This window comes from Crinia signifera, chromosome 6 (assembly GCF_055691185.1).
Source record: "Crinia signifera chromosome 6, ASM5569118v1, whole genome shotgun sequence".
Taxonomy (NCBI): Eukaryota; Metazoa; Chordata; class Amphibia; order Anura; family Myobatrachidae; genus Crinia; species Crinia signifera.
In genome coordinates, this window is record NC_139222.1 from 131,780,840 (window position 1) to 131,808,799 (window position 27,960).

Genomic DNA, 27,960 nt, shown 5'->3' on the forward strand with positions numbered 1-27,960 from the left:
AAGGGCATTATTTTATAGCAAGAAATATATATTCCAACAAATTTGATCAGACCGCAGGAAATTAACTGCAATGTCAGCAGGGACGGAAACGCTAATTAAATATGCAGCGAATCTTGTGGAACTGAACTATCTAATGAGGTCTCTGTTGCTGTCTGTTGTGCCCATTGGTCACGTGACAGGAGACCAGGGCAGCAACAGGCACTATTTGTATGTTGCTTGTAAATGTCAGAAGAGCAGTGAGTGCATGAGAGAGGGTTGGCACCACTTCTGCCCTGTAATCTGCATAAACCCTAGGCTTGGCAATGCATTTTGTTGTGTGCAAAGGGAAATCCCATGCTCACATATAAATAGAGATTCTTTGCCAGCATGGATCTTCCTCCAGTTGAGATAGCAACAGAAGAAACGTCAGTGAGAGAGGCGGGGGTAAAGTGCCGCAAACAGCATGTTCTGTCACCGCCCACAACGTCAAATGAAACAGTAGTAGTCTGTATGACTCAGACAGATTTAAAATGCTGTGTGATGTTCTGTTTGTCAGAAGTCTGCCTAGAGCAGAACAGGCAGAGCAGACACATTGCTTTTTTTTTTGTTTTTGTTATATTAATACTGTGCCACACTCATATTGCATACATGTTACATGATTTATTCTGGGGTGCTAATGGTATTGAATTTTTATTTAGAAAAAAAATAATACAGAGACTGGGCTTGATTCAGATGGACATAACCATGTGCACAGGGCCGGGGACAGGGGGGGGTCAAGGGGGACATGTGTGACGGGCCCCAGCATTTTGAAGGGCCCCAGAGCCCGGTCAGGGCCCGTCTGTGATAACCCTGTTGCTGCGACCAGGGCCGCAGCAGTCTGGTGTCTTTGCTGGGCTGGCTCTGTCCGGCCGACTCACTTGTGTTGTGTGCGCTGCCGCCCCCAGGTCTCTACTCCTGCTGCAGCGCTGATTGTCACTCTGTCCGCCCACCGTCCAGGTCAGCCGCTCAGTGCTCGGAGGCTGAGCCTGAGTCGGCTGTCTCCTATGCTGCACTGCGCACCGTGTCACTGACCTTACTGTGCAGGCGCGGCACACTTAATCTGTGTTCCGAACTGTGGTGGCTGCCTTCGGGGTCCTGCCCTGCTGCTGTAGTTCTCCTGTGGACGGAGATTCTATTCTACTACACAGTTGAAGACTGAAGTGTTAAAGCCCCCTGGATCCTCAATGGTATAGTTAAGGAGTGGACTATGGCGAAGGGCGGGGGGCCCCAGAAATATCAGTGTACAGGGCCCCAAGATTTCTGCTGCCGGCCCTGCATGTGCACTGCTGGGGCACATGTAAAATGTGCAGGGAGAGTTATGGGGCCTATACTCGGGGCGATGGGAGCTTTAGCCCTCATTCTGGTTGACTACTAAGCTGCGTAGCTCGACCCCAGCCAATACATGCCCCCACACCCCTGCTGTTGTATCCCCTCTGCAACCATGCGAGTGGATTTGTTATGAAAACACATCCCCTCGCATGTTCCACTGTAGCAGAAATCATTCGATGGCCATCGACCATTAAATAATTTCTCGTGGACTCGCATATATAAGTGTCAGTGGAGACTGACTTATATTTGCATGTGTCCAGACAGGGCAGGTGACTGACGTCATGTGACATCAGCTGCCTGTAGCACACCTGCGGCAGGCATTCCCATGCCCTCACCCCTCCCCCCCCCCTTGTATGAGCGACATGCCGACTGCGCAGGTCGGTAAATGCGCCCACACAGAAGGCCTGCACATGCGCATATAACATTATGTGCATGCGAAGAGCCAAACCATCGGACCCCCGTACGAACAAATAAATCAGAATAAGAACCTTTGTGCTGAGTGATCTGGCATCGGCCAGATCACTCAGCACATATTGCTCAGCGGGAAACGGTCATCTGTCAGACCAGACTTAGGTTGACAGTCATTAGGTCGACCCCGGAAGGTTGACTGTCCCCAAGGTCGACAGGGTTAAAGGTCGATATGGCTCAAGGTCGACATGGGCCAATGTCGACAGTCATTAGGTCGACATGAGTTTTTCACTGTTTTTTGAGCCGACATGTGCCGACAGGCGGTATTTCATGCCCTACCATCCACTAGGGCGTGGTGGGAGAATAAAATAGTGTGCCCGAAGCATTGCGAGCGAAGCGAGGGGCTGCGGTTCGACTCCAACTGTGTCCATGTCGACTGTGTCGACATTCGGGTCAAAAAACAGTGAAAAATTCATGTCGACCCAATGACTGTCGACCTAAAACCATGTCGACATTGGCCCATGTCGACCTTGAGCCATGTCGACCTTTAACCCTGTCGACCTAATGACTGTAGACCTAAGTCTGTTCTGACAGATGTACCGCTTCCTGCTCAGCACACAGCACTGCACCTGCAATGTGTGCTGAGCTATCTGTCACTGCTCATTTTCTCTGGTCAGATCGCTTAAAAAATAGGCGAAAATCGCTACGTTTGTAGGCCCCATTAGATTTGGGTGGGGTGTGTTCAATATGAAATATAAATTGCAGTGTAAAAATAAAGCAGCCATCATTTATCCTGCACAGAAACAAAATAACTCACACAAATCTAGCTCTCTCTGCACGCGTTACATCTGCTCCACCTGCAGTGCACCTGTTTTTGTCCATTTGAGAACGATTTTGCATTTGCGATCAACTCTGAATCAGGCCCTGCTTTTGAAACTTTGGGTTGGGTTCACTTTGGACAAGTCCCTTTGGGGCATACTCAGCTGTCCATGGTACAATTTATCACACGTTTAAGTAATGCGGCTTCACTTTTAAATTCTCACAATTAACGCTCAGCTCGGTGTGCTGCAATTTGGTATGATGTTAGTGACAATGGCCCTTATTCAGATCTGATTGCACTACCAATTTGTTCTCAAAATGGGCAAAACCATGTGCACTGCAGGTGGGACAGATGTAACAGGTGCAGAGAGAATTAGATTTGTGTGAGTTATTTTATTTTTGTGCAGGGTAAATACTGACTGCTTTATTTTTACACTGCGATTTAGATTTAAGTTTCAACACACCTCTCCCAAATGTAACTCTCTCTGCACAGGTTACATCTGCCCCACCTGCAGTGCACATGGCTTTGCCCGTTTAGAGAACAAATTTGTACTGCAAGCAGATCTGAATAAGGGACATTATTTGTGGGGAGAAATGGGGAAATCAGCCTGTACACAAAACATTACAAATTAAAATTGAATAACAGTAAAGAAGCATATTAATGGCCAGCAAAAGTATATGTGGTGTCAGGTCAAAGGGTGTCAGGTTCCTGAAATGCATGTTTTAATTACCTTGATAAACTTGAATGCTCTTGGGGTGCATAAAAATGACCCCTACTTACAACTCATATTATCATCCCATACTGTACATTCCCTATGACTACCTTTTATAATATTTATATAGCACTTTTCTCAAATAGGATTCAAGACACCGCAACCCAAAGAGACCCTACTAATATCTCATATTATTACCCCATAATGTCCCTGCTTAACATTACCTTTATTACGTCTTTGATCCTCTGATCCATCTTTGATTACTGCTCACATTTTATATTATTATTATTGATCTGCTTACCATTAATTTTCTATCCCCATAGGGTGGTTTCACATACTCCGGCTGACGCGAGGCAGCAAAAATCTGCAAAGCCAAGAAGCCGTGCCGTGCAAGTTTACAATGGTAGGGATGGCCACAGCCCGATAGCCATCCTTTTCAGTGGTGACAGCCGTCTGCAATCGGGCGGTCGGGCCGTGACGTCCCATGTAAATGGACACAATGCTGTCCATTATTAACTACTGTGTACGGCATGACTTTTGTCCATGTGAAACAGGCCATAGAGCCCATGCTAACCACTCAAATTGGTACCACATACAAATCCTTCTATTGCCCAGTACTGTATGTTCCTCACAGACAGACAGACTAGGCTGTAAGAGGACCCTGCTGACAGCTTGCAATCTATAGGGAAATAGGAGGGAAACACAAGGACAGGCACCAGTAATAGCATAGCAGTCCCAACTAGTTGCAAGTCCAGAAGAAAAGCTATATAATACATAAGTGCCTCAGAGGGTTATGAGTGTGGAACTTAAATATGATAAGCGTGCCCTAAGAGGTGAGTTTTCAGGGAACGCTTGAAAGTTTGGAGGCTAGTAGAGAGTCTTATTGTGCGTAGCAGGGCATTCCATGGGGAAGGAGCAGCCCGATTCCTCTATCAAATCTTGCTTTATTTATATGAAATCTTGGTCCTTTTAATTTCCACATTTATATCTCAGTTGTCAAACCTAGTCCTCAGCTTAATTTCATTGTGTGCTCATTCACAATTTTCAACTTTAACACTTTTCACACATTAATAAATACATGAAATGCAAACTAGAAAAACAACAAGTGAGAGCCAATGGTGATTTTCTTACTATTTCAATATTTCTGTATTTTGTTCTACAGCAGACAGCAAATTACTGTGTGTAAGATAAAAAAAGGCTAAGATGCTTGTCTCAATGTATCTGTATACTCTGTATACGTCTAAATAAGCTCTTAAGATACATACACTAGACCAACTTTTGGATGCCCTCATTTCAACTTTTTATGTAACATTGCATCCTTCCTTAAAACAAAAATGTATTTATTTGTATATTGCTGTCCCATGTTCTTATGTTCCATGAACATGTCAAAAGAAGACAACAATTTTATCTTGTAGCTACACATTTGCCTGTTTTGGATAAGAGACTGGAACCTAGATTGCGGCTGATAACTGGGTGTAGAAGAGGCTCAGACCTTAAATATATTATGTTTTCTTTGTCCTTAAAATCCCTAACACTGTTAATTAATATTATTCATATAAACTTAATTTCTTCACATGCCAATATTACAGATATTTTAAGATTATCAAGCCTGTTATCATGAAACTGATATCCTTAGGGGTTTACACTTTTTTTCATAGAGCAGGAATCTGTAATCGGTGTTGCATAATCAAATGACTAGTCAGGATTGTGGGTTTTTTTTCTTCTGTTTTATGTCATTTTAAATTGCTGCTGTGCAGAGGTCCGTACTGTGTTTCCAAGTCACACAGCAGTTAGAACTTATTAGGCCGCTCCACTGATGTAGGGTAACTAGGCCATAGATAAATATAGGCCAAACGCAGACCTGATCGCAGGGCATATTTGTTCTCAAAATGGGCAAAACCATGTGCACTGCAGGTTGAGCAGATGTAGCATGTGCAGATAGAGTTATGGGCCCTACACACATGCCGATGTTCTGCTCAGCACACAGAGCTGACAGCCCACACACAGAGCGAGCTGTCAGCTCTGTGTGCTAAGCGAGCAGACAGCGCCAGTGTTCTCCGGTGGGAGAACCCTGCCGATGCCGATATTGATGGACACTGTTCATCAATCTCGGCCAGCGACAAAGACGCGCGGGGACGCGCATTGCTGTCGATATAGCCCCCACACACACACCGATGTGAGGGCATTTTCTAAGTGACTTTGCCAAACTAAGCAAAATCGCTTAGAAAATACCTTAATATCGGCATGTGTGTAGGCCGTATTAGACTTGGGTGAGTTGTTTTTTTCTGTGCTGGTTAAATAATGGCTGCTTTATTTTTACACTGTAATTTAGATTTCAGTTTAAGCACAACCTACCCAAACCTACTCTCTCTGCACATACTTTACAAGATAGAAAAGGGTAGTGATATACAAAAATAAGTACTAACATTCAAATTTACTTTTTTTGTCAATGTGATGTTCACAGGTTTCTCTTTTCGGGGATTGTTCAGGGCACAATGCATGAAAAATGATTAAATAAAAGCATATACAGTATGTAGTATGTTTTACAATAAAGTACACAATAGAAGTGCCTTTCTTATATTAGTAAAGTAAAAGGGAATTGATTGCTGGACATTCACCATGATGTGCAGGTCTTAATTGAGCAGATGAAAGTAAATAACATACAGGGTAACTTCTCAAGGAAATGTGGATTCTACTGCGTACCCAGACACATTCATTCACATAAAACACTGCACATCTAGGTATCTTTGAATGTGACAATCCTTATAGCTGTAGCCACACTCACAGTGAGAAAAGTAGTAGGAAACATATAAAGGTATCTTTGCCTTGGTGTACTGAAGAAGGTAGACATAGAAGATATCGCAGTAAAAAAAAATGTATTCAAATGTTAAACTGTAAATTCACCTCAGAACATCTGAGTGTAAATTACATGATGAACGTAGCACAAATGAGCCATTTATGGGTGAGAGAATGGTACAGAAAAAACTGATATACTGTAGAAGGTTCAGAACTTCTAATCATGGAGCCCTTCATAGATGATCTCAAAAACCCATAAACAGGAATAGACAGTCTAAAGAGAGTGTCCCCTCTGTGGCCAGGTCATTAGACTGTCCATTCTGATTTGCAAAAGATGCAAAATAGAGACAAGAGTATTTCCTAGGTTCAAATATAAACAGCATTGAAACTATTGTGAGAGTGACCCTTTAGCTCACTAGGTTGAATGTAAATAGAGTAATCACCTTTTGTATAAATAGGATTTCCCGCATGATCTGGCTGCATATGCTGAGCTATCAATGAACAAACATACACAAATTGTACCAGGCTGCGCAGGGACAGTAATCAACTTATAGCTTGTACAGAACATGGAGGTTGTGTGACTGATATGTGTGTGTGTGTGTGTGTGTGTGTGTGACTGCTGTTTTATAGGGTGTGACAAGGTTATGTTTACTCCTGAGGTTTACTGCATGTATCTCTATTGTGCTTTGGCAATAGCTAACAACCTATATGACATTTTTATTTATGTGTATAGATATATTGAAGTTTTTGTGTTTGTGATATTTCTGGATAACCTGTGTTTGAGGCACTAATTGAGGTATTGTTTGTGTTTCTTTTGTGCTCATTCATGTGCTGTGATATTTAGGATAATGATAGTCACATGGACTCAGAAAGGGTCATTCAAACGTTATCACTTAGGTTTGTGGAACAAATTTCCCCGTTTTTCATGGCAGCTGACCTCTGGATGGCATTGTAATATTATACCCTAGAAAGTGTTTCATTTTACCTTATCATATCCCAATGCTAGTAAAGAGGTCCCCCTGCAGATGAATGGTAGTAGTTCTGTTTTACTGTGGATCAATAGGAATCTCTAAATAGAGTGTTCACTTTACACACCAGTCATTACAATAGTGAATTCAATATCAGGCTGAATACACACAGAGAGTACTACAATAGCTGGAGAGGGCTTTTCTCATGAGTATTGTTGAGCGGTATCCTCTAAATTGTTAACATTGTTTTTTTACTAATTAGGCCATTTGGCTCTAAGGATGATGGCACTGCACAGACACTTTGTGACCTTAAGAACTGTAGTCCAGCCCAGGATTTCCATATAGAAAATTATGCCAGAGACCTATTTAGTGGTTACCTGCACTGAAAGTGATAAAAAATGTAAGATGGGTGAAATAGCATGACTCCAGAATGTACAGATTTGGCTATGTAGCGGGCTAGATTGCCAAGTCTCCATTTCAAATCCATAGTGATGTCATATCCTGCTTAAGTTTGTTTACCTTTTTCAGTCTCCCCAAATTTCTTCCAAGACCCTGCCATTGCATGGGATGTAGGGCAAAGAGCTGACAATCTACTAACATGAAAAGTTGTTTGAGACTAGGGAGAGTTAAGGTAACTGTTTGCCCTTTGAGGTCAGACAGGAGACGGATGTTTATCCCCAGGCTCCCTGTCCCGTGACTGCCTCTCCTCTCTCGTGCTTGTCCCCTCCCTGTCACCAGGGGGATATTTCAGGTGTCGGGATGCAGGCCTTGGCCTGAAGCCATGAACTGGGAAGACCTCAGGAGCTGGCAGTTTGCCCAGGCCCCTGTCTGGTACAGCATGTACTTTACCAGGGGTGGGGGGGGGGGGGGGTGCGCTGAGGAGAGGGAGGGCTGGACTAGGGGGGGAATTCTGCAGATATTCATCTTCACTGAGGTGTCCACTGTAAACGTAACTCCTGCAGTGCAGGCATAATTGCATCATATTAGCCCTCAGACAGTACAGGAAAGTTTTACGTTTGTAGCTGAAAGTTTGTTTTGGTTATATTCACCCTTGCTGAGAAGGCAGGGAGTGTACTGTACAATATAGGGAATACTTCTATGAAAAGGTGCCACAAAACATTGAATCATGCACTCTATTACTCTAACTGTACTTGGCACAGTGAAAGTAGACCTGTCAGCTACACACAGTGAAATCAGTCTGCACATTAAATATCAGCTGCATGGCTGAGGTATGAGGCACAATGTTTTAACTGAATTGGTGGCAACATATTCATCAGTGTGGATTCAGACTGCAAAATGACTGTAAGATACAAGACCACGAATTGTGATATTTAGCTAACCTACCACAAGGTGACAGAAAAGAGCTAATCTACTTATGGGACCTGGGTCATTTCCCTCCAAAAGGATAAGAGCACTGAAATGTTACGAAAGATGTGGTAATATTCCACACGTCTGAAGAGGACAGAGGGATAGAAGAAGGGGAATTATTTGCATCATTGAATTACACAACCTTTGAATGTTAAGGAATCCAATATCCCTCCCACCATAAAATGAAGTCATATATGAGTTAATCACTGCTGCACTTTTCCAGCTAGAAAAGCATTGCGCTCATGAGAGCTTAATTGTTCATGTGGTGGATGGGCAGCGTACCGCTCCCAGTTACCATGTGTGATGCAGTGCAGTTCGGGGACCTCAGCACTTAATTGCTCTTGCATGACTGGGAGGACCGTTCCTTCTTTAAATCAAATGACATTAATGTAGCAATTGAGCTCTTGTAAACAGGGCACTTCTCTAGCTGAAAAACATGCAGTGTTCAAGTGTTTCCGTGTGACACCACCCATAATGTGACACAGACAAATGGCCACTATAAGACTTTACCTTGTTTCCACTGGGTGACACATTAGTTAAGTTTCATAAAACCTGTCCCAGTGTCACAGACAGGAGGTACTTATTATCCTACTGGCTTAATCTTTATGTGAACAATAAAATAATTGATCTTACCCCATGCAACCTTTGATATGTTGTGTGTGAACGTGCTAATGTATATACTGTTTATCTTCACACAAAACAAGGCAATTCCAGTGAAGCCACTCCCTGCCATATAGCATACTAGATATGGTTAGTTCCGCATAACTGCACCCATTCTGAGCCTATACAGCATGTCTCCATACAGCTCTCCATACTTCCCTCTACAGACCTCTTTTGTATTACTATCTGCTATAAAATCTTTACAATCTTTACAATAGCAACGGCCTCTGTAGAACACCTGTGTGGGCACGTGCATTTAAATATCTTTAAATATATAGAGATCTGTGTGTAGTTTAAACGTTCATCTGATACACTTATACATATGTGTATAAAGTTTAGTTATAGCAAAACAAAGTACAGGGAGCAGTATATTACAAAACAAGAACATTGTGTTTGTGTGTCTGTAAGAATGCATATAAAGCTACAGTCCTAGCCATGATGATCAGTTAGTCACTTCACTCAATGGTCCTATTTTTGTGTTGCTAAGCTGCAGTTGCTATGGGCAGCTGATGCTGATTGTGACAGCTAGGTCCACATGCGGAAGAGCGCCTTGCTTCGGATGCTCTTGTGACCTATCATTGGCTTGTGTCCTAGTCACACCTTCTCTGGCAGAGGATGCTACATGTGGTAAAAAGTGCTAGAGTTTGCTTGTGCTGTAATTTAGCTAATTCAGCCATGAAGACTGTGAGAACAAGCACCCGTGTGCCATGAATTTGCTTATCTGTATCACCTTTGCTCTCTTTCACCAATCTTTAGCTATATAGTATACCTTTTATCTGCTGACCATTTTTTTTATTTTTCTACCTTATCACTTGCTTCCTGTATGTCAAGTCTCTTTACCTCTCTTGCTCCCTTTGCTTATCTCATTTCTGTGCTCCCTTTATTGTCCTTCACATTAGGTCTTTCTTATACCCAGACAGTTTTCAGCTGACTGTATTTCTTATTTATTCTCTACATTCCACCTCTCCTTCCTTTGTTCATGCACTGCTATGTTCATCCTTCTGTTTTTGCTTTAGACAAAGTAGAAGGAGGTGGGCTGCTGCTTGCTCTGTTGACAGCCCTCTCTCCCTTCCTCTCATCTGTGCAAGTTTATCTCTGGTTTGATTTTCCCCGCATCTGGTGGAAATCAAAGTTGTTTATGGCAAACCTGGCATGGTTCCTTTGCAATCAGTACCCTATGTCAACTTCCAAAAATAACATTCCTGTCTTTGAATATTCCATAAAGAACCAAACAGACCATACTTGTTTAACCACTACATAACCCCAATAAAGGAACAAGAGGACATGCATGAAGACTTGATGCTAGAGTCATATATTTTTTCGCTGGGGTTTCTTTCAGAAGGGAAGGGGAGTTTGGACACTAATGGGGGGACTTAGGGTTAGGCTGCAGGTAGGCACTTAGAAGTGGTTGTTAGGTTTAGACTGAGAGGTGAGGGGTTGGGTTTATGTGGCAAGGGTTAGGGTAAGGCACTAGCGGGGAGGTTTAGGGTCCGACCACGGGGTGGTTGAGGGTTAGGATGCAGGAAGGGAGGGTTGGGGGCGGGTCACTGGGATGGTAATTGTACTTACCTGACCCTGTAGGATTTCCTCCTACGGAATGTTGGCGTCAATATTCTGGCCGGCAGCATCCTGACCAGCGGTCACCCTTATGTATCCTAGGTGGCATGATCAGGATTAACTTATATTAGGAATCTTATATAACTTATGGTCTGATCCTCCAACTACTGGGTGCCATACACATGGGTAGTATTTATGATTCTTTGTATTTCTGTCACTGTAAGGTGGTGCAACCAGAGGAACCTTACTGTATATACTGTAACTCATGTTCTGAAAATCCCAGTGGTGGGGGGCAGGAACATGTTATTTGCGCAATTTTACATTTCCTGTGAAAACTTGTATTGCTATCCTTACTAAAAGTGTTTCTCTGTCTGTCGGGTATACAGTTGCTCTCCTTTTATATGACCCTGAGGAAAGGTACATTATGTGTCCTACCTACTCCCACTGCTTGGTAAGATAAAATAAATGTATATTACTTTCTGGTGGACTCAGACAAAGAAAACTCATATCTATATGATGTATTCTGCCTCTTGCACTGTGAGTTGACGCAGACAGAATACATATTAATGTAAAAAATGTTTCCCTCAAAGCACATTTCTGGAGGCTGAATAGATGTATAGAAAAAAAACATTATTCCTCATCCCACTCGATTCCACAGTGCATACTGTTGAAAAATTCCATAGAACGCACATGTAACCTCTTATTGCCACTGCAGAATAGCAGGCAAGGGATGTACAGAGCACATTGCCTGTCCCCCTGTTACACAAATGAGGAGTGTATAAAACCTGCAGTCCAGACTGACAGATAGAACAGAGATGAACATGTTGTCTGACTGGCCATTTAGGGGGTCTCATCAGCATAGTTTCAGTGTGCCACTGTTCTGCTTTATCAGTATGTCAGTCAGACTTTTTACCATTAACATTTGGGGATTCAATTTCAAATAGGGGATATTCTTCTTCTCCATAATATAATATATAAACTATAGTATTGCTGAGCAATGGAGCCTGTTCCCAAATACAAGACAAATACCTTATATTGTTATACCTTTTTAGTATTTTCTAACCTATCATTTGCCAGGTCGCTATCTAGCATAGCTTCCATATGGTGTCATCCCTTCTGTGTCTTCCAAACCTATTCCACGCTGTTCTCTGCAGACTCATGATCCCAGTGTGCCTCAAGTCTAATCCACCCCCCACTCACAACCACCTGTGTATCTCCAGCGAATGTGGTATGGTGCTTAGACAGTCAGAATTCCGATGGTCATTAGTCCGACATCCCAACTGCTGGGACTCCCAACAGGAGGGCGAGCGAAAGGAAGCACCTTGCAGGCTTGCTGCACTCTCCGCCCTGCAAGCTCAGGCCCCCACAAGCGAGAATAGCCCCTGTAAAATGGAATTCCGACTGTCGGGCTGTCGAGATTCCGATGGTGGTCTACTGACCATCAATATCCCAACTGTCGGAGCGTCATCAGGCAGCCATCTCCAGCCCATGATAACAGTGTATTTCAAATCTGATCCACCTCCCAATCCTCAACCACCGGTTTAGCTCCAGCCTCATGTACTATGTGTGTGGAGTGGAGCTGCTGGCTTCATTCACTGACCAATGTGTCTGGGATAGAAGAGAGGCCACTGTCGTGTCTAGTGGGCAGCCAATGAGACCTATGTGGGGAGGAAAGAGGCAATACCTCCATGTAGCTCTCTCATTTGCATATGCCTTGCAACATTGTATAATAGTTTTTTATACTGTGAATAACAATAATCTATCTGTTCCCCACAGACCTGGGTATTTGGTATACAAGGGACTAAAGGGATGATTATTTATCCCCCAATAGTGCGTCATATGTTTATAGAACATGTAGTCTGTACATAACAATACAGTGTTAGACATTCTTGCATATATTATAAGTACGAATCATATCTCCTAGTGCTAGAGTATGTTTCATGTAAAATTTACCTGTTACAAAAGGTAGTATTGAACAAATATTATAAGGGTCATACAGCATCCTAAATGTGGTATTATACTGAGAAAGTCTCTGTAGATAATTTATTAATCAATGGAGCTGGGTGAATCATCCCCTCCTGCAGGTTGAAACATTGTAATATATTTTAGTCAGTGAGTGACAGTGACACAATCTAGTAATCCACTGCATTTAAGTTCAAGGCGATGTGTTTTCAAACATGTGGGTGTGTGAGGTGGTGTCCCGCTTGGTAAGGTGTGTAATACATGCAGGTTCACGTGACTAACAAGATTCCAGTAGTATTCTCTTTCCCAGAATGTCTGGGTACAAATGGCTAGTGAATTATTTTGACATGTTCGACGTTTACTCATCAATTGACTACTTTTGTCTTTTTATCAATACAGGTGGCCGGATGGGAAGCGAAAAAGAAAGAACAGCCAATGTATGGGAAAAAGCGGTATGTCAGGTAGGTAGTAAGTGATAAGGGTAATATATGGGGTGTATATGATTTTGTACTGCTCAACTTACCCTATGAGTCTTCCTGCTACTATATATCATGTTACACTCCCTTTAACTTCTACTATGTCTTATAACCATCCCTGAAAACTCCTACTGTCCGTATGAATGGCAGTGTCTGTACACAATGTAATAGCACCTGATGCAGTGGTTCTCCACCTCGGTCCTCAGTACCCTCACACAGTGCACGTTTTCCAGGTCACCAGCAGCTGCCCTCTGTATCACCAACTGTCACATTTTAAAATGCACAGGTGACCTGGAAAATATGAACTGCGTGGGGGTCCTGAGAACCGGGGTTGAGAACCACTGACCTGGTGCAACTTTAAATTCCACAATCTATCGCACCATTGAAACTTGCATGATCTCTATGGCCTGAGTATGGCCTCCATTATGAGCGATTGAGTATCTGAATATGCAAACACTTCTGTTTTACTCCCAGGCTCATAAAATGGATCATATCCGTGCGTGTGTGTAGTCACCTCCCAGTCACTGCTCAGGAGCACCAAGCACTTTCAAATACATCTCTGATACCCTGTGTGTCAGACCCAAGAGTGCTTTTGTGCATACAATGTGTACATACTCCATAACAGTTTTTCCGGCATGTGCATTAGCAAGGGATCACTCAACTCTGTCAATATCGGGGTTCAGTGTGACTCAGAATCAGGCCACGCTATAACTCCTCCTACTTTCCAATAACGCCTCACACTTTCCTGTAACCACCTTACAACTCATGTCATGTTACCCTTTCTGTAAGTCCCCCTGCTGATTCAAGTACCACACACTATATTTCCTTCTACTGTCCTCTCTCTGAGCCTCTTTTATAGTTGGGCACATTTACACATAGAAATTAAACTTTCAGGTGCATGTTAGGTTTTGATGTATTGTAGGATGTTTCTGACTTAAAAACAATAGTCTTAGGTTAGGCATCCAAGTGTGTACACTGTTGCCTAACAAGAGCATAGAGATAACGCTTGACAGTATTAAATGCTAAATTGGCTTTACTCTATTTTATATATGTAATAAAGTGTTGACACAAAATATGCTAAGAAGTACAAATAGCTCTACATCTGGTGATTACCCCTTTACCCTCTTCACTGCAGTAGTACTTGTCATCTTCATATACACATATACTGCGGTTCATGAGCAATTTAACTGACAGGAAGCCGCCATTTGGGAGTAGTAGCCGGGCAATTTCTGGGAGAGTCCGGAATAAAGCAAGCATACCTTGGCGTTTTCAGGGAGGTTCTGTGACATCAGTGCTGGTCTCGATTAGCCTGATTCTGTGGTGGAGTTGCGGAAGGGTCAGACTTGCACAGACTGGTTGAATCATATGGTGAGTGAGTTGCGTTTGGATTTGCAGCTGGCTGCCCATCTGCGATATTTTCGCAAGTCATTTGCAGGCTTGCACAGGGCGGGTTTTTACTCAGTCGGGGTGGCAACTATCTGATCGCAGGGCTTTGCAAATTCACACAGCACTGATCAGGTCTTACCGCATTATGGAAAAACATAATTGTCCATTGACAGAGGAAGGGCATTCTAGACAATACTGGCCTGCATGACACACTGTTTAAAAGAGGGGAGTCTACTCTTTTAAATTATGTGCCCCTTTAGTAGTTATTGTATAGTGATCACCAGATAATAACTTAAACATTATATAATAAAACAAAATTCCACAGATGGGGAGGAGTATATAAAGCCCCTACATGAAATAAATAAGTGATCCCATTTAATGCAGTAGGTTGTGAGAGGTGGTAGAGGCTAAGACAGTAGAAGGGGCAGACTAGATGGGCCAAATGGTTCTTATCTGCCATCAAATTCTATGTTTCTATGTTGTCTAGTTCTTAAAATGGTATGTAGGTTACTCAAAAAATAATTGCCCAACTCTAAAGGAAACTCTATAAGGTCTATTACCCAATCATACACCTATATCTACACACACAGTGTCCTAGAGCCTACCTATATGTCTTACTATCTGTCCATATAACCAACCATCCCTCTCTCTAATTCATACTGCACTAGATAACAATGGCTCCAATATATTCCTAGGACAGCTTCATCCTTTTTACTAATGGCGGTGTTTTAAACAGACCCTATTATCTTTATGGAGGCAGAAGTTTAATTGCATTTTCCTGGAATGGATTACTGTAGTGGTGGAATAAAAAGTGTGTGTGTGTGTGTGGGGGGGGGGGGGGGGGTAATTTAGGAGACTGATCAAGGCAAATCCTGTGTATCAAATTACCAGGTCTAGATTTACTTAATGGTAGCTTTCAACCAAAATTTAGAATGGTGCTAATAGTAAATGTTTAGTAATTATAGTTCTTTTATTGCCGCTTTAATTTTAATAAATTAAAAGAATCGCAAAAGCCACCGCTTAGTAAATCTTGCCCTAGAATTTTTACTATTCCTTATGAACGTCTCTTGTTCTGCATGAAGCTTTAATATAAACTTCCTATGTCATATCTTACAAATTATAGATTTTTCTGCTCCTAATGTATCATTGTTATCATTAATAATGTCATTTCTTATATTTCCTGCCTTGCTTTTTATGTCCCATGTTTATATAACACTTACTTTTAAATATAGGTTTTATTTATTTCATACCTACCAATAGTCCCAATTTTCAAGCAACAGTCTACATTTCCTGGCGGCTGAAAGGTGTTGAGCTTCCTTATTTGGAAGACTATGGCCTCTATAAAATGTGAACGTGGTTCGTTGGATCAGGGGCATGGTTAGTTCTTGCCTAATTCCCCCTTCCTGACAGTTTGGTGTGGCATGCTGTAATACCTGCTAACCCAAGTACCCTTTCCTCATAACCCTCACTAGTCTGGCGAAGGCCCTCATAAAGCTGCTTTTACCCCTTGTAACCTACTTCTATGTTGCCTGCTATTTGCTGGTTCATTCCTACAACTGCTTCCATGCCTTATTAACTTTTCCTCGGGTAAAAATATAAAATAAAATAGTTGTTCATTAGTACAAAAAAAGAAATAAAACGGTATCAAAAATTATATATATATCACAGCCTATGAACACTAAATGGCTGGGACAGCACAAGGGTCCTGATTCTGGTGTGCTCGGTAAGCTGTGAAGCTTGCATTTTACGAGTGCCTGAGAGGCCACCCTGCTGAATACCCGCCCCCTCCCAGCCGAATCCACTCGTTAACATGCGAGTGGATGTCTTACAAAGACACATCCCCTCGCATGTTTCTGCCGCAGGAGAAATCATGTGATGGTCGCCGACCATCGAATGATTTTTCCTGGCTTTATTAATAAAAATCAGTGGGAACTGACTTTTATATGCGTGCGCCAGGATGAAGATTGGGCAGGCGGCTAACGTCCTATGATGTCAGCCGCCTGCCCCCGGCAAACATCATCCTGCCCGCGTACCCATAGTAATGCCCAATGTTTTCATGGGGATGCCCATAAAACACTGGGCGTTCCCATAGGTGATCACCGACCCCACCGCCGACTGACCCTGGACCGCCACCGATTCCTGCAAAGCCATTTGCAAAGGGGAGCTGCACATGCACATAATAGACCATACACATCCTCAGTCCCCAAAACATTGTGACAGGACCGAACTTGCAAAACAGCGAGTAAACCATAATCACCCCAAGGTTCTCAGTAGCCTTAACCAGAAAAGGGAACCCAATTCCACCCTTAGATCCATTTTTATATTATGTAGAAAATGAGTACCCATCTTATTACTCGTTCTAATGCTCCATTTAAAGTGCTGCTGTTCGTTTCACTTATTGGACACAGCTATTAGTGAGCTGAACTAATTTTCATGAGAAAGCAGTCTAGTCTAGGAACTAGTGACAACACTTTTGGTTGACCATTGGAAATAAAGACTGTCCCATGAAAATCAAGACATTTGTTGGGTTTATATAGTCTGTTATGTAAAGGATTTATATATAAACAATACATAACTTTCTTGCCTTCTGTGACAGTACATTTTGGTGTTCCTTGACACACTTGCCCACCATACCTTTATTTGGTGCCTTGCCTATTGTTCTCTTTGTTTTGTATACTTTAATCATACTATATCTCGTTATGGCATTGTTAAAGATTCACTCCCATATTCTTACCCCTTCGTAGAAGAAACAGGCTCTTTCACCCCTCTCACCCTGCTACCATCTCTGCACTGTCCAGACAGGATCTCAGAGTTATAAAACATAATTGCTTCCGAAATAACAAGAGAGAGATATTCAGAAGGGAGAGACACTCGATAATTACTTACAGCACAATGAACAGGCTTTCTTGTGTTCCTCTGTTACATTTATTTCCCTGGCTGTGTATTCTTCAGTGTCTAAGAATATCTTTGTGTTTTGCATGTTTATTAGCTTATCCTAGTTTTTATCACATTGTATGGTTTATCTTATTGGTTTTTATGGCTAACTATGTACGATTGGTGTTAGAGCTAGAAGGGAGATATTGGACATTCAGCCTGTCCGTACCCCACACAGTCTGTTTATATGTCAATGGCTTGAATAAGGTTGTCCCCTCCTCTCACCCGGTGACACAGGTGACAGCTCGGTATCTCTGCTCTCTGCAGGGTACATCCCTAGCTACTTGGACAAAGATGAGCCATGTGTGGTGTGCAGCGATAAGGCCACAGGGTACCACTACCGATGTATCACCTGCGAGGGTTGTAAGGTGAGTGACATAAAGTTGGCACACTGCTGTCTTTTCATGGTTGACACTTTGACACCTTGCACTCTATAGGCAGAAAAGTATGCAGTGTTGGCCTACTGTAATTATTAGGTATGTGTACAGCCTAACATCACAACTGCACATCACCAGTTATTAAATTGCCTCAATGAGCTACTATACCATAGTGAGAAAATAAGTAACTTTTGTGGATCTAATGACTTTCCAGGAATCTTGATATTTTTAAAATATAAAATACCAACCAGCTTAAAAGTCAATTGTTTATTCATTTTTATTCCATGCATTTCAGTGTTATTACACAGCTGTAACAGAATATGGCAGTCATGGATTTTTCTAGGCCAGTCAAGCTTACAATTTACTTGTTGGTGCCTTGGTCTACAGAAACATTCTGGAGGTCATTTACGATGCAGAACGGCTGCTCAGCAATGCAAATGTGAACCTGCTGGCCACCTTAGTTTCCACATCCACGCTTAGATTTCTGCAAGGCTCATAGATTTACATAGTAAGGCGGCTGCAATTGTACATTTAAGAGCTTGCACAGTCAGGGAGTTGGATAGACTTAAGCTGTTCCGTATGAAATACAGATTAGGTGCGAAAGTAAGCCTTATATTGTGGAGTAGTGCAAAAAGGAGGTTTTGCTGTTCTAAATTATCGTAATGATATGTCACTCCTTTGTTTTGCATCAGGTGTTAGCTGGCAGTCTTTGGGTCTTGACCTGTTTTTAATTGGAAATGTTTTGCACTTCCATGTTGCAGTTTGACCAAGATAGTCACACTCACAATAGCCACAGATAATAAGTGCAGTGCCGAATTACTGTAACTCTCATATTTAATTTAAGCCATAAAAAAAACTAATAAAAAAAACTGGATTTTGGTATTTACAGAAAAATCCCTTTATCTAATTCCATAGTGGACACTGGATTAGCCATTTATATTGGGGTATAGACAGGTAATCAATGGAGTCAGTGTGTGACTGCCGTTGCTCCTGGATCCCGAGTCTTGGGGCAGTACAGGAAAGCTTAATTTTTCAGCGTGTTCAGAGGAAGGACACCTTTTGAAGCACTGTGTCCAGGATCATTCCCAAAAACTGAAGTCATTGATATGTTCCAACTGGGACTTTGGATGTTCCAACTGAAACAACTGTGTTGGATGATCAACTGATATGCTAAAAGAATGCTGTGACCTAATTAATCCATGGATGGAGCCTTGATGAGTAAATAGGGGGATGATATTCACTCCCTGAGTATGCAGTTAAAACATAATCACCGCCATGACCTTGGTAAACACCCAAGGTGCCAAGGAGAGGCTAAAAGGTAAAGCCCATAACTAGTAATGAGTCCCAGACTTCAAATCAAAGATTCACCTGATGTCGACGATGACGTGAAGGTAAGCATCTTTGATATCCATAGAAATTAAGACATCCAAAGAAACCAAGAACTCTCCCACCTCCAGACTCGCAAATACTGAATGTAGAGCATCCACCATAAATCTGAAAACCCGCAGAAAGGCATTGAGGGATTTTTAAAATTGGTCTTATGGAAACATCCAGCTTCATTGATGTAGCTGAACTGGTCCTTGCAACAAGTAACTTGTTGATGGCCTCCTGCAGAACCTCTCGCCTATCATCCAGTTGAGAGGAAAGCCGTCATGCGGCTGGTTTGGAAGTAAGTTTGAGATCCTGGTATGAGGATGAGTCAGGAGGTCTACCATGGCCTCTAGACCAATGGGCAATGGAGAAATAACCCTCCAGAGCCTTTACCGAATTAGAAAGGGCCTGAGCCCAACCCGGTTTTGGAGGGCCTCTATATTCCTCTCTATCCTTCCAAGCTATCAGCTAGTCAATGTGGATAATTAGACAGGTGTACCATCCTGCCCCGGAGGAGCTGGAGGGGAAGAAGACTCATCACAGTTATCAAAGTAGAGTGAAACTTTGTCAGGGTTCTGTGTAAACATGGTCTTACAACCCTTGCTTGTAAAGAGCTTCTGAGAGCGCTTGGATGCAGCAGCAGCCTTGCCTGTCATTCTCACCTCTTTCACACAGGCACAGAGAATTACACAGAAATGCATCAGTGATCTCTGATGGAGAGAGATAGAGCGAGTAAGCGATAGAGAAGGGAGGTAACTTGTCACACCCACGATAACACAGCTTTATATACAGTACAATCTATATGTTGTCTAGGCCAGGCATGTCCAAACTCTGGCCCTCCAGCTGTTGTGAAACTACACATCCCAGCATGCTTTGCAATAGTTTAAGCATTCCATAATAGCAAAACTGTGGCAAGGCATGATGGGACTTGCATATATACAGCAGCTGGAGGGCCATAGTTGTAATGTAGATATAGAGATATTAAGACAGATATATAGATATATCAAACACCCCCCTATAGGCCCCATTGTTTTGACTAAATCTGAGCCTTGGGGAGAGGAACAGGCAGCAGCAGTCTTAGCAGTCAATCACCAGTGCAGTTCAGATACCAAAGATGGCTGCCCCTCGTGGTAAGCACTCCTTCTAAGAAGCGCTAGGGCAGCTGGGTCTGAAAATGGCCGAGTGGGAGTTCAGCCCTCTGAATAGAATGACCGTTGCTATGCCTAGAGCTGTCTGCAGACCAGGCATCTCTGCTAACCAGGGAGCGGGTCATCTTACCAGCAGCATTTTCAGACATGCTGCCAGAGGCTCCAGAGCAAGCTGTATGCAGATGCATGGAGTATACTCAAGGTCTGGAAGAGGAGCATAGAGGGGGAGGAGCCAGTCATACAGTGATACATTTAAAGTTCCGGCTCCACTGATTACCTATGAATTATAGAGTAAAAGGTTAATGTGTAATTCAATGAAAGGGGTCATTATCAAGTAGTAGTAGGTGAAATTGAGTGTGAAACTTCCCTAGCTCTTTACTTACCTAAACACTAATCTAGGTAGCAGAGGCAGCTCCTGATATTGGGGTGCACTACACCATGATGTGTCTTGGGTGGAGCACCTAGGCTTACCAAAGCGCAACATTCTATTACATTTGGCAAGAGTTTGGGCAATATTCTATTACATTTAGCTTGGGAGAAGGCATACCTTTCCTGACCATATTGTAGACAATAACAAATAAGAGGTCATTTTCAATTTGCTTAAATTGAAAATGACCTCTTATTTGTTATTGTCTACAATATGGTTAGGAAAGGTATGCCTTCTCCCAAGCTAAATGTAATAGAATGTTGCCCAAACTCTTGGTTCATTCTGATTGACTGAGAGTAAAACTGTAAATCACTAAGCGGGGTATCCAATTAGCCATGCTAATTTGTTGGCTGATAAAAACAGACTATTATCACAACTTTGGCCCGATGGTCAGTAGTAGGCTATCCAAATATAGACCATTTTTATTGTCCGATAACACATGGCCTGGGATAACTTTCAGGACCCACGTGTTATCGGGGCTCTGAGGGCTGGTTATCAAGAATTATGCTTCATGGGTCTGAGCACAATCCCCAATAAGTGATAATTAGTGGGGCTAATTGGATAGCCCCCGGGGAGTCCATTAGCCACAGTAATTTACCAAGGCTAATTGGATATCCTTCTCGAAATATAACAACCATTGGAAGAAATGATAAGTTTGATATGTGGATAACTATTTTGCTTTTCTTTTTGGAGTGGTGTTTTTTTTTTTTTAAATATACAATTGAACTGAAAAAGTCAACTCATGGAACACATGATCATTTAGGAAGATACATTAGCAGTAATTCAGAGTTTGAAGTAGAGCTTTATTGTGAAACAAGGTTGTTCTAATTGTAGGTTTAGTTAAATATCAGCAATGTGCAGCAGCACACATATCTGATAATTTATTTGTCCCTACATCAAAGATTATATTGCTTACCCCTTTAGAATGTGGGAATAATGGGCAAGAAGTATCAAGCTTCAAAAACTGATAAAATAGAGAGTGATGAACAGCAACCAATCAACTCCAACCTGTCATTTTTTAAACCCAGCTTGTAGCATGGCAGTTAGGAGCTGATCAGCTGGTTGTTTATCACTCACCATTTTATCACTTTTTGAGGCTTGATACATCTGGCCAAATGTGAGATGGAGAGTGCGGCAAACAGTGGTAACGCAGTCACCTTCGCTAATTGAATACCCCTATTTAGCCAAACCTGGGCGGCCCATCATTTATTTTACAGAAAAACACAAAATTCCCGAACTCTGCCATTAATGTCCAGGTTTTATGAATATGCATGATTGGGTCCAGATTGTTATTTCAAATTGACTGAGTTCAGGAAACCCTGGTATAGAATGTGGTCTATACCTGTGGGTAATGGAAAAAAAACAAGCATGATGATATAAATAAATGATAAGAGCAGTTTATAATAAAAATAAGCATTTTTATTATAAACTGCTAAAGTGACCATACAAGTAAACAGATATAAGTTTACTAAATGTTGAAAAAATGAATGTTGGTGTAATACAAAGTCCAAGAGACAAAGGACCAAAGGGTCCTTGTTGCAGTGGTTGTTGAATGACACAATTATGATTGATTTTGACTCTCTTCCTTTGCTGCAGGGATTCTTTCGGCGAACCATACAGAAGAACCTGCATCCATCGTATTCCTGCAAGTATGATGGCTGCTGTATCATTGATAAGATCACCCGAAATCAGTGCCAGCTCTGCCGCTTTAAGAAATGTATCGATGTGGGCATGGCAATGGACCGTAAGTATGATTATGATCATAACAATAATGGTAGTTTGCAAAGGAGAAGAATAAAGGATTGAGAAAGAAAATGAATATTTGATCAACGCAGCACTAACCTCTGACAGAATTTACAGCAAACTAAAGATTAAATTATGTTCTGTGTTTTGTTTCTCATATTTGTTCACATATATGTTATTTTACATGATACACTTGTTGCCCTCAATGTAACAACACAAGCACTCTTACGCTTATCGTTTTCATTTTGTTCACTGTTCACTTCCCTCTTCGGTTCTCTGCAGTTGTCCTGGATGATTCCAAGCGGGTAGCCAAGCGGAAGCTGATTGAGGAGAATCGGGAACGGCGGCGGAAGGAGGAGATGATCAAGACTCTGCAGCAGCGTCCTGAGCCAAACAGCGAGGAGTGGGAGCTGATCCGCATTGTGACAGAAGCTCACCGAAGCACCAACGCACAGGGCAGCCACTGGAAACAGCGCAGGAAGTTCTTGGTGAGACATAGTACCTAGGATGTAGAAGAGTTAGTCACTGGTATGCTCGTTTCTTATCTGTCAAGGCTGCACATTCAGATGATCATCCGCCTGATTCAAAGGTGCACACAGACTGCACGCCACGCTGATGTTCATGTAGATGAGCGGTTAATTGCTACTGCACATGCACACACACACAAAAAAAATAAAAAAGGAATTATTTGTTGGGATGCCCTATGTCAAGGTGATGTCATAGGGTCCAAGTAAATTGTCAGATATTGACAATTGAATGTATACATTTATCAATGTGAAAGTTACATTAGACCATAAAATGCTTGCCTCCAGAACTGAAAGCTTGTTTGTGTGTCAGAACATGTACTGTATATGTGTTTCTGGTAGATGTGGATACATAGAAGACCTTATGTGAGGCCGGGCTGGAGCCCAAGTCATTGAATGGTTCTATGTACTGAGTCAGTTGTTGTCATATCCAAAGGTTGTGCTATCAACAGCGCCCTGAACAAGTTATTCAGTAACCCCCTTTCTCTTCTGTAGGAATCCCGGAAATGACAGGCCATAGTTATGTATGTTGTATTCATATTGCTTAGCTGTTTTGGATGTCTGTTGTTGAATGTGACCAAAACATGGGCACTCTTCATAGACTCCTCTTATTAACTATTTAATTTCCATAGTATCCAATTTAGGGGGAACAATGATTCCTGATATTATAGCAAGGCAAAGTGAAACACAGATTTTGATCTATGTGCATGGCAGGATACAGTCTGGAATCTCTGATTTCCTTAAGCAAACATCCTGTGCAGATGGAGAGGCTGTGACCTCTCGTAGAGTGCAAACGGCATCTGTTAAATCACCCACTGGTGAAGCACAGTCTACTGACCAGTGCATGAGGAGTCAAGTATGTCCAGGTCCCCACACGACGGACATCCTGGTCCTACAGAACCACGGTATCATGGGAACTGTAGTTCATGCATTTGTTTCTCATACTTGTTTCTGATCTTGCATAAGTGAATATAGTAAAGGTAGGGAAGTATTTATTTGCAATAATCTTTTTACTGGTATTGCCAAAAAGAGACTGACACCACTACAATCATTTTAATAAACTAGTGCAAACATAAATTGGTGGTTTTACGCATAGCAATCAGATAAAAGATAGATGGTAAACTTAAACGGGTATTTATGTTCTCTACCACCTTTTGCCTTGTATACATTGGGACTGATTCTGAGGTGGGAACAAAGCAAAATAAGGAATAACTTTGTACCTGCACAAACCATAGGCCTAATTCAAGTTTGCTCGCAAAAAAACAAAATCTCTCTCTAATGGGCATTGGTGGGGTGCATTCAAACTGAAATCTAAATTGCAGTGTAAAAATAAAGCAGCCAGTATTTACTCTGCACAAAAACAAAATAACACCCACATGTGAGGCCAGGCTGGAACCCCCTCTGCACATGTTACATCTGCCCCACCTGCAATGCACATGGTTTTGTCCATTAAAGAAGGAGTTTGCTTTTGCAAACCAACTTGAATCAGCCCCCCCCCCCCCCCATAATTAAATGAAATTTAATTATGTATTAGAAACCTTGATCAACAATCAATTTTTTAATATTAATAATTAATCATTAGGCTTTGATTTGATTTTTTTTTTTAGCTTATTAATCCTATTAATTAATTATAAAAATATGTAGATAATAGGAGATTATTATGCAGTATGGTCGACAGTGTATAGGTCGATACCTATGACATATACTAGGTCGACATTGGCAGAATGTCGATACAGGTAAAATGTTGATATGAACTTGTAGACACAGGAAACGGTTGACACAAGTTTTTCTTGGTTGTTTGTGTGTCTGTGTCGACATATGTTGTCATGGACAGCGTATAAGTGTACCGCATCCCCTCGCATGGCTCACTGTGCTCGGCACAATTATATTCTCCCTCTAAAGTAAAATTTATATAAGTCATTTAAAAAAAATCATGAAAAACTTGTGTCAATCTCTTCCTCTGAGCTAGGACACGCCCCTCCCAAATTTTAATCATCCATATATATTGATAAATTATTTTACAGCATAAAACTTAAAGAAAGAACTGAGGCATTTCATTCCCTATTATAACAATGGGATAAATCCGAAACCATTTCAGCAAAAAGGCCGTGTGTGTGTGTGTGTGTGTGTGTGTGTGTGTGTGTGTGTGTGTGTGTGTGTGTGTGTGTGTGTGTGTGTGTGTGTGTGTGTGTGTGTGTGTCAATATATGTATATACAATAGAGACTTCCTCCTTTACTCTGTGGCTGTAGCCAGAAAACTTGATGAAGTCAAACAAGCAGTTGTGTAAGCATTCGATTACTTAGTGCTATGTAGGTGCAAGGTCTACAGCAAATATCCAATTGCATTACTGTATACATATTGGTGCCTGCTAGCATTCAGTAAATGTAGGTGGAAAAAACAGTTAAATAAATTATTAAGTGTACTCTTACATTAAAGACATACATACAGACATAAATACATACAGACATACTGTAGCAAGATGGAATTAGTAATTAAGGGGCAGATTTATTAAGCTTGGAGAAGAGATAAACTGGAGATAAAGCGGAGAAAAGGTAAAAGGAGATAAAGCACCAGCCAATCAGCTGTGTTTGAAAAAGACAGTTGGGAGTTGATTGGCTGGTGCTCTATCTCCTTTTACCTTTTCTCCGCTTTATCTCCAGTTTATCTCTTCTCCAAGCTTAATAAATCTGCCCCTTAAGGCCCCCATACACTAGTAAGATTTATCTGACCTGTAAATTGCATCTGATTTCCCTAGAACTTCCCTGTCAGCTTCGCAGGAGGCCTACATACAATTAGATACTTGATGTGCCATTTTTTACATCCAATTTGCGTCAGATAAATCACATGTGATTTATCCTATAGATTGTACGGTTTGACTTATCACTGTCTACTATTGTAAAGTGCAATGGAATCTGCTGCGCGACACTGTAACGGAATCTGCCGCGCTATATAAGACACTGTAACGGAATCTGCTGCGCTATATAAGACACTGTAACGGAATCTGCTGCGCTATATAAGACACTGTAACGGAATCTGCTGCGCTATATAAGACACTGTAACGGAATCTGCTGCGCTATATAAGACACTGTAACGGAATCTGCTGCGCTATATTAGACACTGTAACGGAATCTGCTGCGCTATATAAGAAACTGTAATGGAATCTGCTGCGCTATATAAGACACTGTAACGGAATCTGCTGCGCTATATAAGACACTGTAATGGAATCTGCTGCGCTATATAAGACACTGACGGAATCTGCTGCGCTATATAAGACACTGTAATGGAATCTGCCGCGCTATATAAGACACTGTAACGGAATCTGCTGCTCTATATAAGACACTGTAACGGAATCTGCTGCGCTATATAAGACACTGTAACGGAATCTGCCGCGCTATATAAGACACTGTAACGGAATCTGCCGCGCTATATAAGACACTGTAACGGAATCTGCTGCGCTATATAAGACACTGTAACGGAATCTGCTGCGCTATATAAGACACTGTAACGGAATCTGCTGCTCTATATAAGACATTGCATATATGAACTGACCGCTAGCCTTTGTAAATGAAACTGCTAGCTGTACGGACAGATGTGCCAATTGACGACTCTATAATCGTAAAAATCAGCGATATAGCAGAGTGAGACAACCAAAGTGCTGCTCACATGCAAAACTGGTAGCCTCTGAATCATGTGTTAAATGAAAAATAAACAAACAGAAAGCCGCATTTCATATGATACGGAGTGCAACTATACTTTCATTTGTACGATCCATGTGTCACCTTACTTAAAATTTATTAACAAAGGTGCAGAGTAAAACAATATGTGCATGAACAGCTAAAATCCATTGCATAAATAAAATTGCTAGTGGTGCGCACACACCATCCAATTCATTGGACAGAGTGCCAAACGCTGAATCTATAATAAAAAAATCAGCGATAGAGCAGAGTGAGACATCCAAAGTGTTGGCCACATACAAAACTGCTACCCTCCGAGTTATATACTACCCGCTAAGCCTGGAAAGCTCATAAATTGAACTACACAGGACACGGAGCCCTATGCAAAATGTCACAAGGACCATACACATGGTTATTGTAGTCTATAAATATATATTTATTCCAAAAAAGAGAGGGGAGAGAGAGACCTTTGTGGATCTAGGGGTCTGTCTGTTGCGGCCGGAGCGATGTGAGGAGCTGAGTGGGTGACCCAGGGAGGCGGCAGCACTGGCAAAGTATACAGCCGCTGTCAGTGCGTGCAGGAGCGGCTGGAGCGGAGGACGCGGCAGTGACAGGTGCACAGCGGAGGGAGCGGCGCCCGCCGGTAAGGCTGGTGGGTGATCAGTTATTTCACTGACAGCCGGACACGTCGCTGCGCCGGCTTCCGGTAATGTTTGCGTACTGCGGGGGGGCGGGAGCTAGGGTCCAAAACATAAAGATATATCGGATCTGATGCATCATGGGTGCAAAAGCACCCACGATGTGCCCATGATGGGTCAGATGCCGATATATCTTATGTTCGGCAGGTCCGACCACCTGATCAGATCCGATGCGCACGGGACCGCGCATCAGATCAGATCAGATGTCATACACATGGGATTTTGGCAGATTTCACCCGATTTATCGGACCAAAGTGCCGACATCGGGTGAAATCGGCCGAAAATCGCATAGTGTATGGGGGCCTTTAGACCCTTATTCAGATCTGATTGCAGTACAAATTTGTTCTCAAAATGGGCAAAACCATGTGCACTGCTCTACATTTGGGTGGAGTGAAACTGAAATCGAATTTGCAGTGTAAAAATAATGAAGCCAGTCTTTACCCTGCACAGGAACAAAATAATTCACACAAATTTAACTCTTTCTATAAATGTTACATCTGCCCCACCTGCAGTGCACATGGTTTTGCCCATTTTGAAAACAAGTTTGTATGTGGCAAGCATAAGGATGCAATACTACTTGTACATACAATTTTATTTTACATC

At 42.0% G+C, this 27,960-nt stretch overlaps 1 protein-coding gene across 6 annotated transcripts in view; it reads left to right on the forward strand.

The window, feature by feature from the left end:
* THRA (thyroid hormone receptor alpha) overlaps nucleotides 1-27,960 on the forward strand; it is a 139,719-nt gene that overhangs the window by 91,724 nt on the left and 20,035 nt on the right. For 4 of the 6 annotated variants that reach the window (XM_083147238.1, XM_083147234.1, XM_083147237.1 and 1 more), the window contains 4 exons: nucleotides 12,998-13,059; nucleotides 17,632-17,762; nucleotides 22,314-22,461; nucleotides 22,743-22,948. In XM_083147238.1, the coding sequence (XP_083003364.1) occupies nucleotides 12,998-13,059; nucleotides 17,632-17,762; nucleotides 22,314-22,461; nucleotides 22,743-22,948 (547 nt within the window). Of the gene's footprint in view, nucleotides 1-12,997; nucleotides 13,060-15,720; nucleotides 15,838-17,631; nucleotides 17,763-22,313; nucleotides 22,462-22,742; nucleotides 22,949-27,960 lie in introns of all 6 variants that reach the window. The other 2 variants (XM_083147240.1, XM_083147239.1) reach the window with 2 other exon arrangements.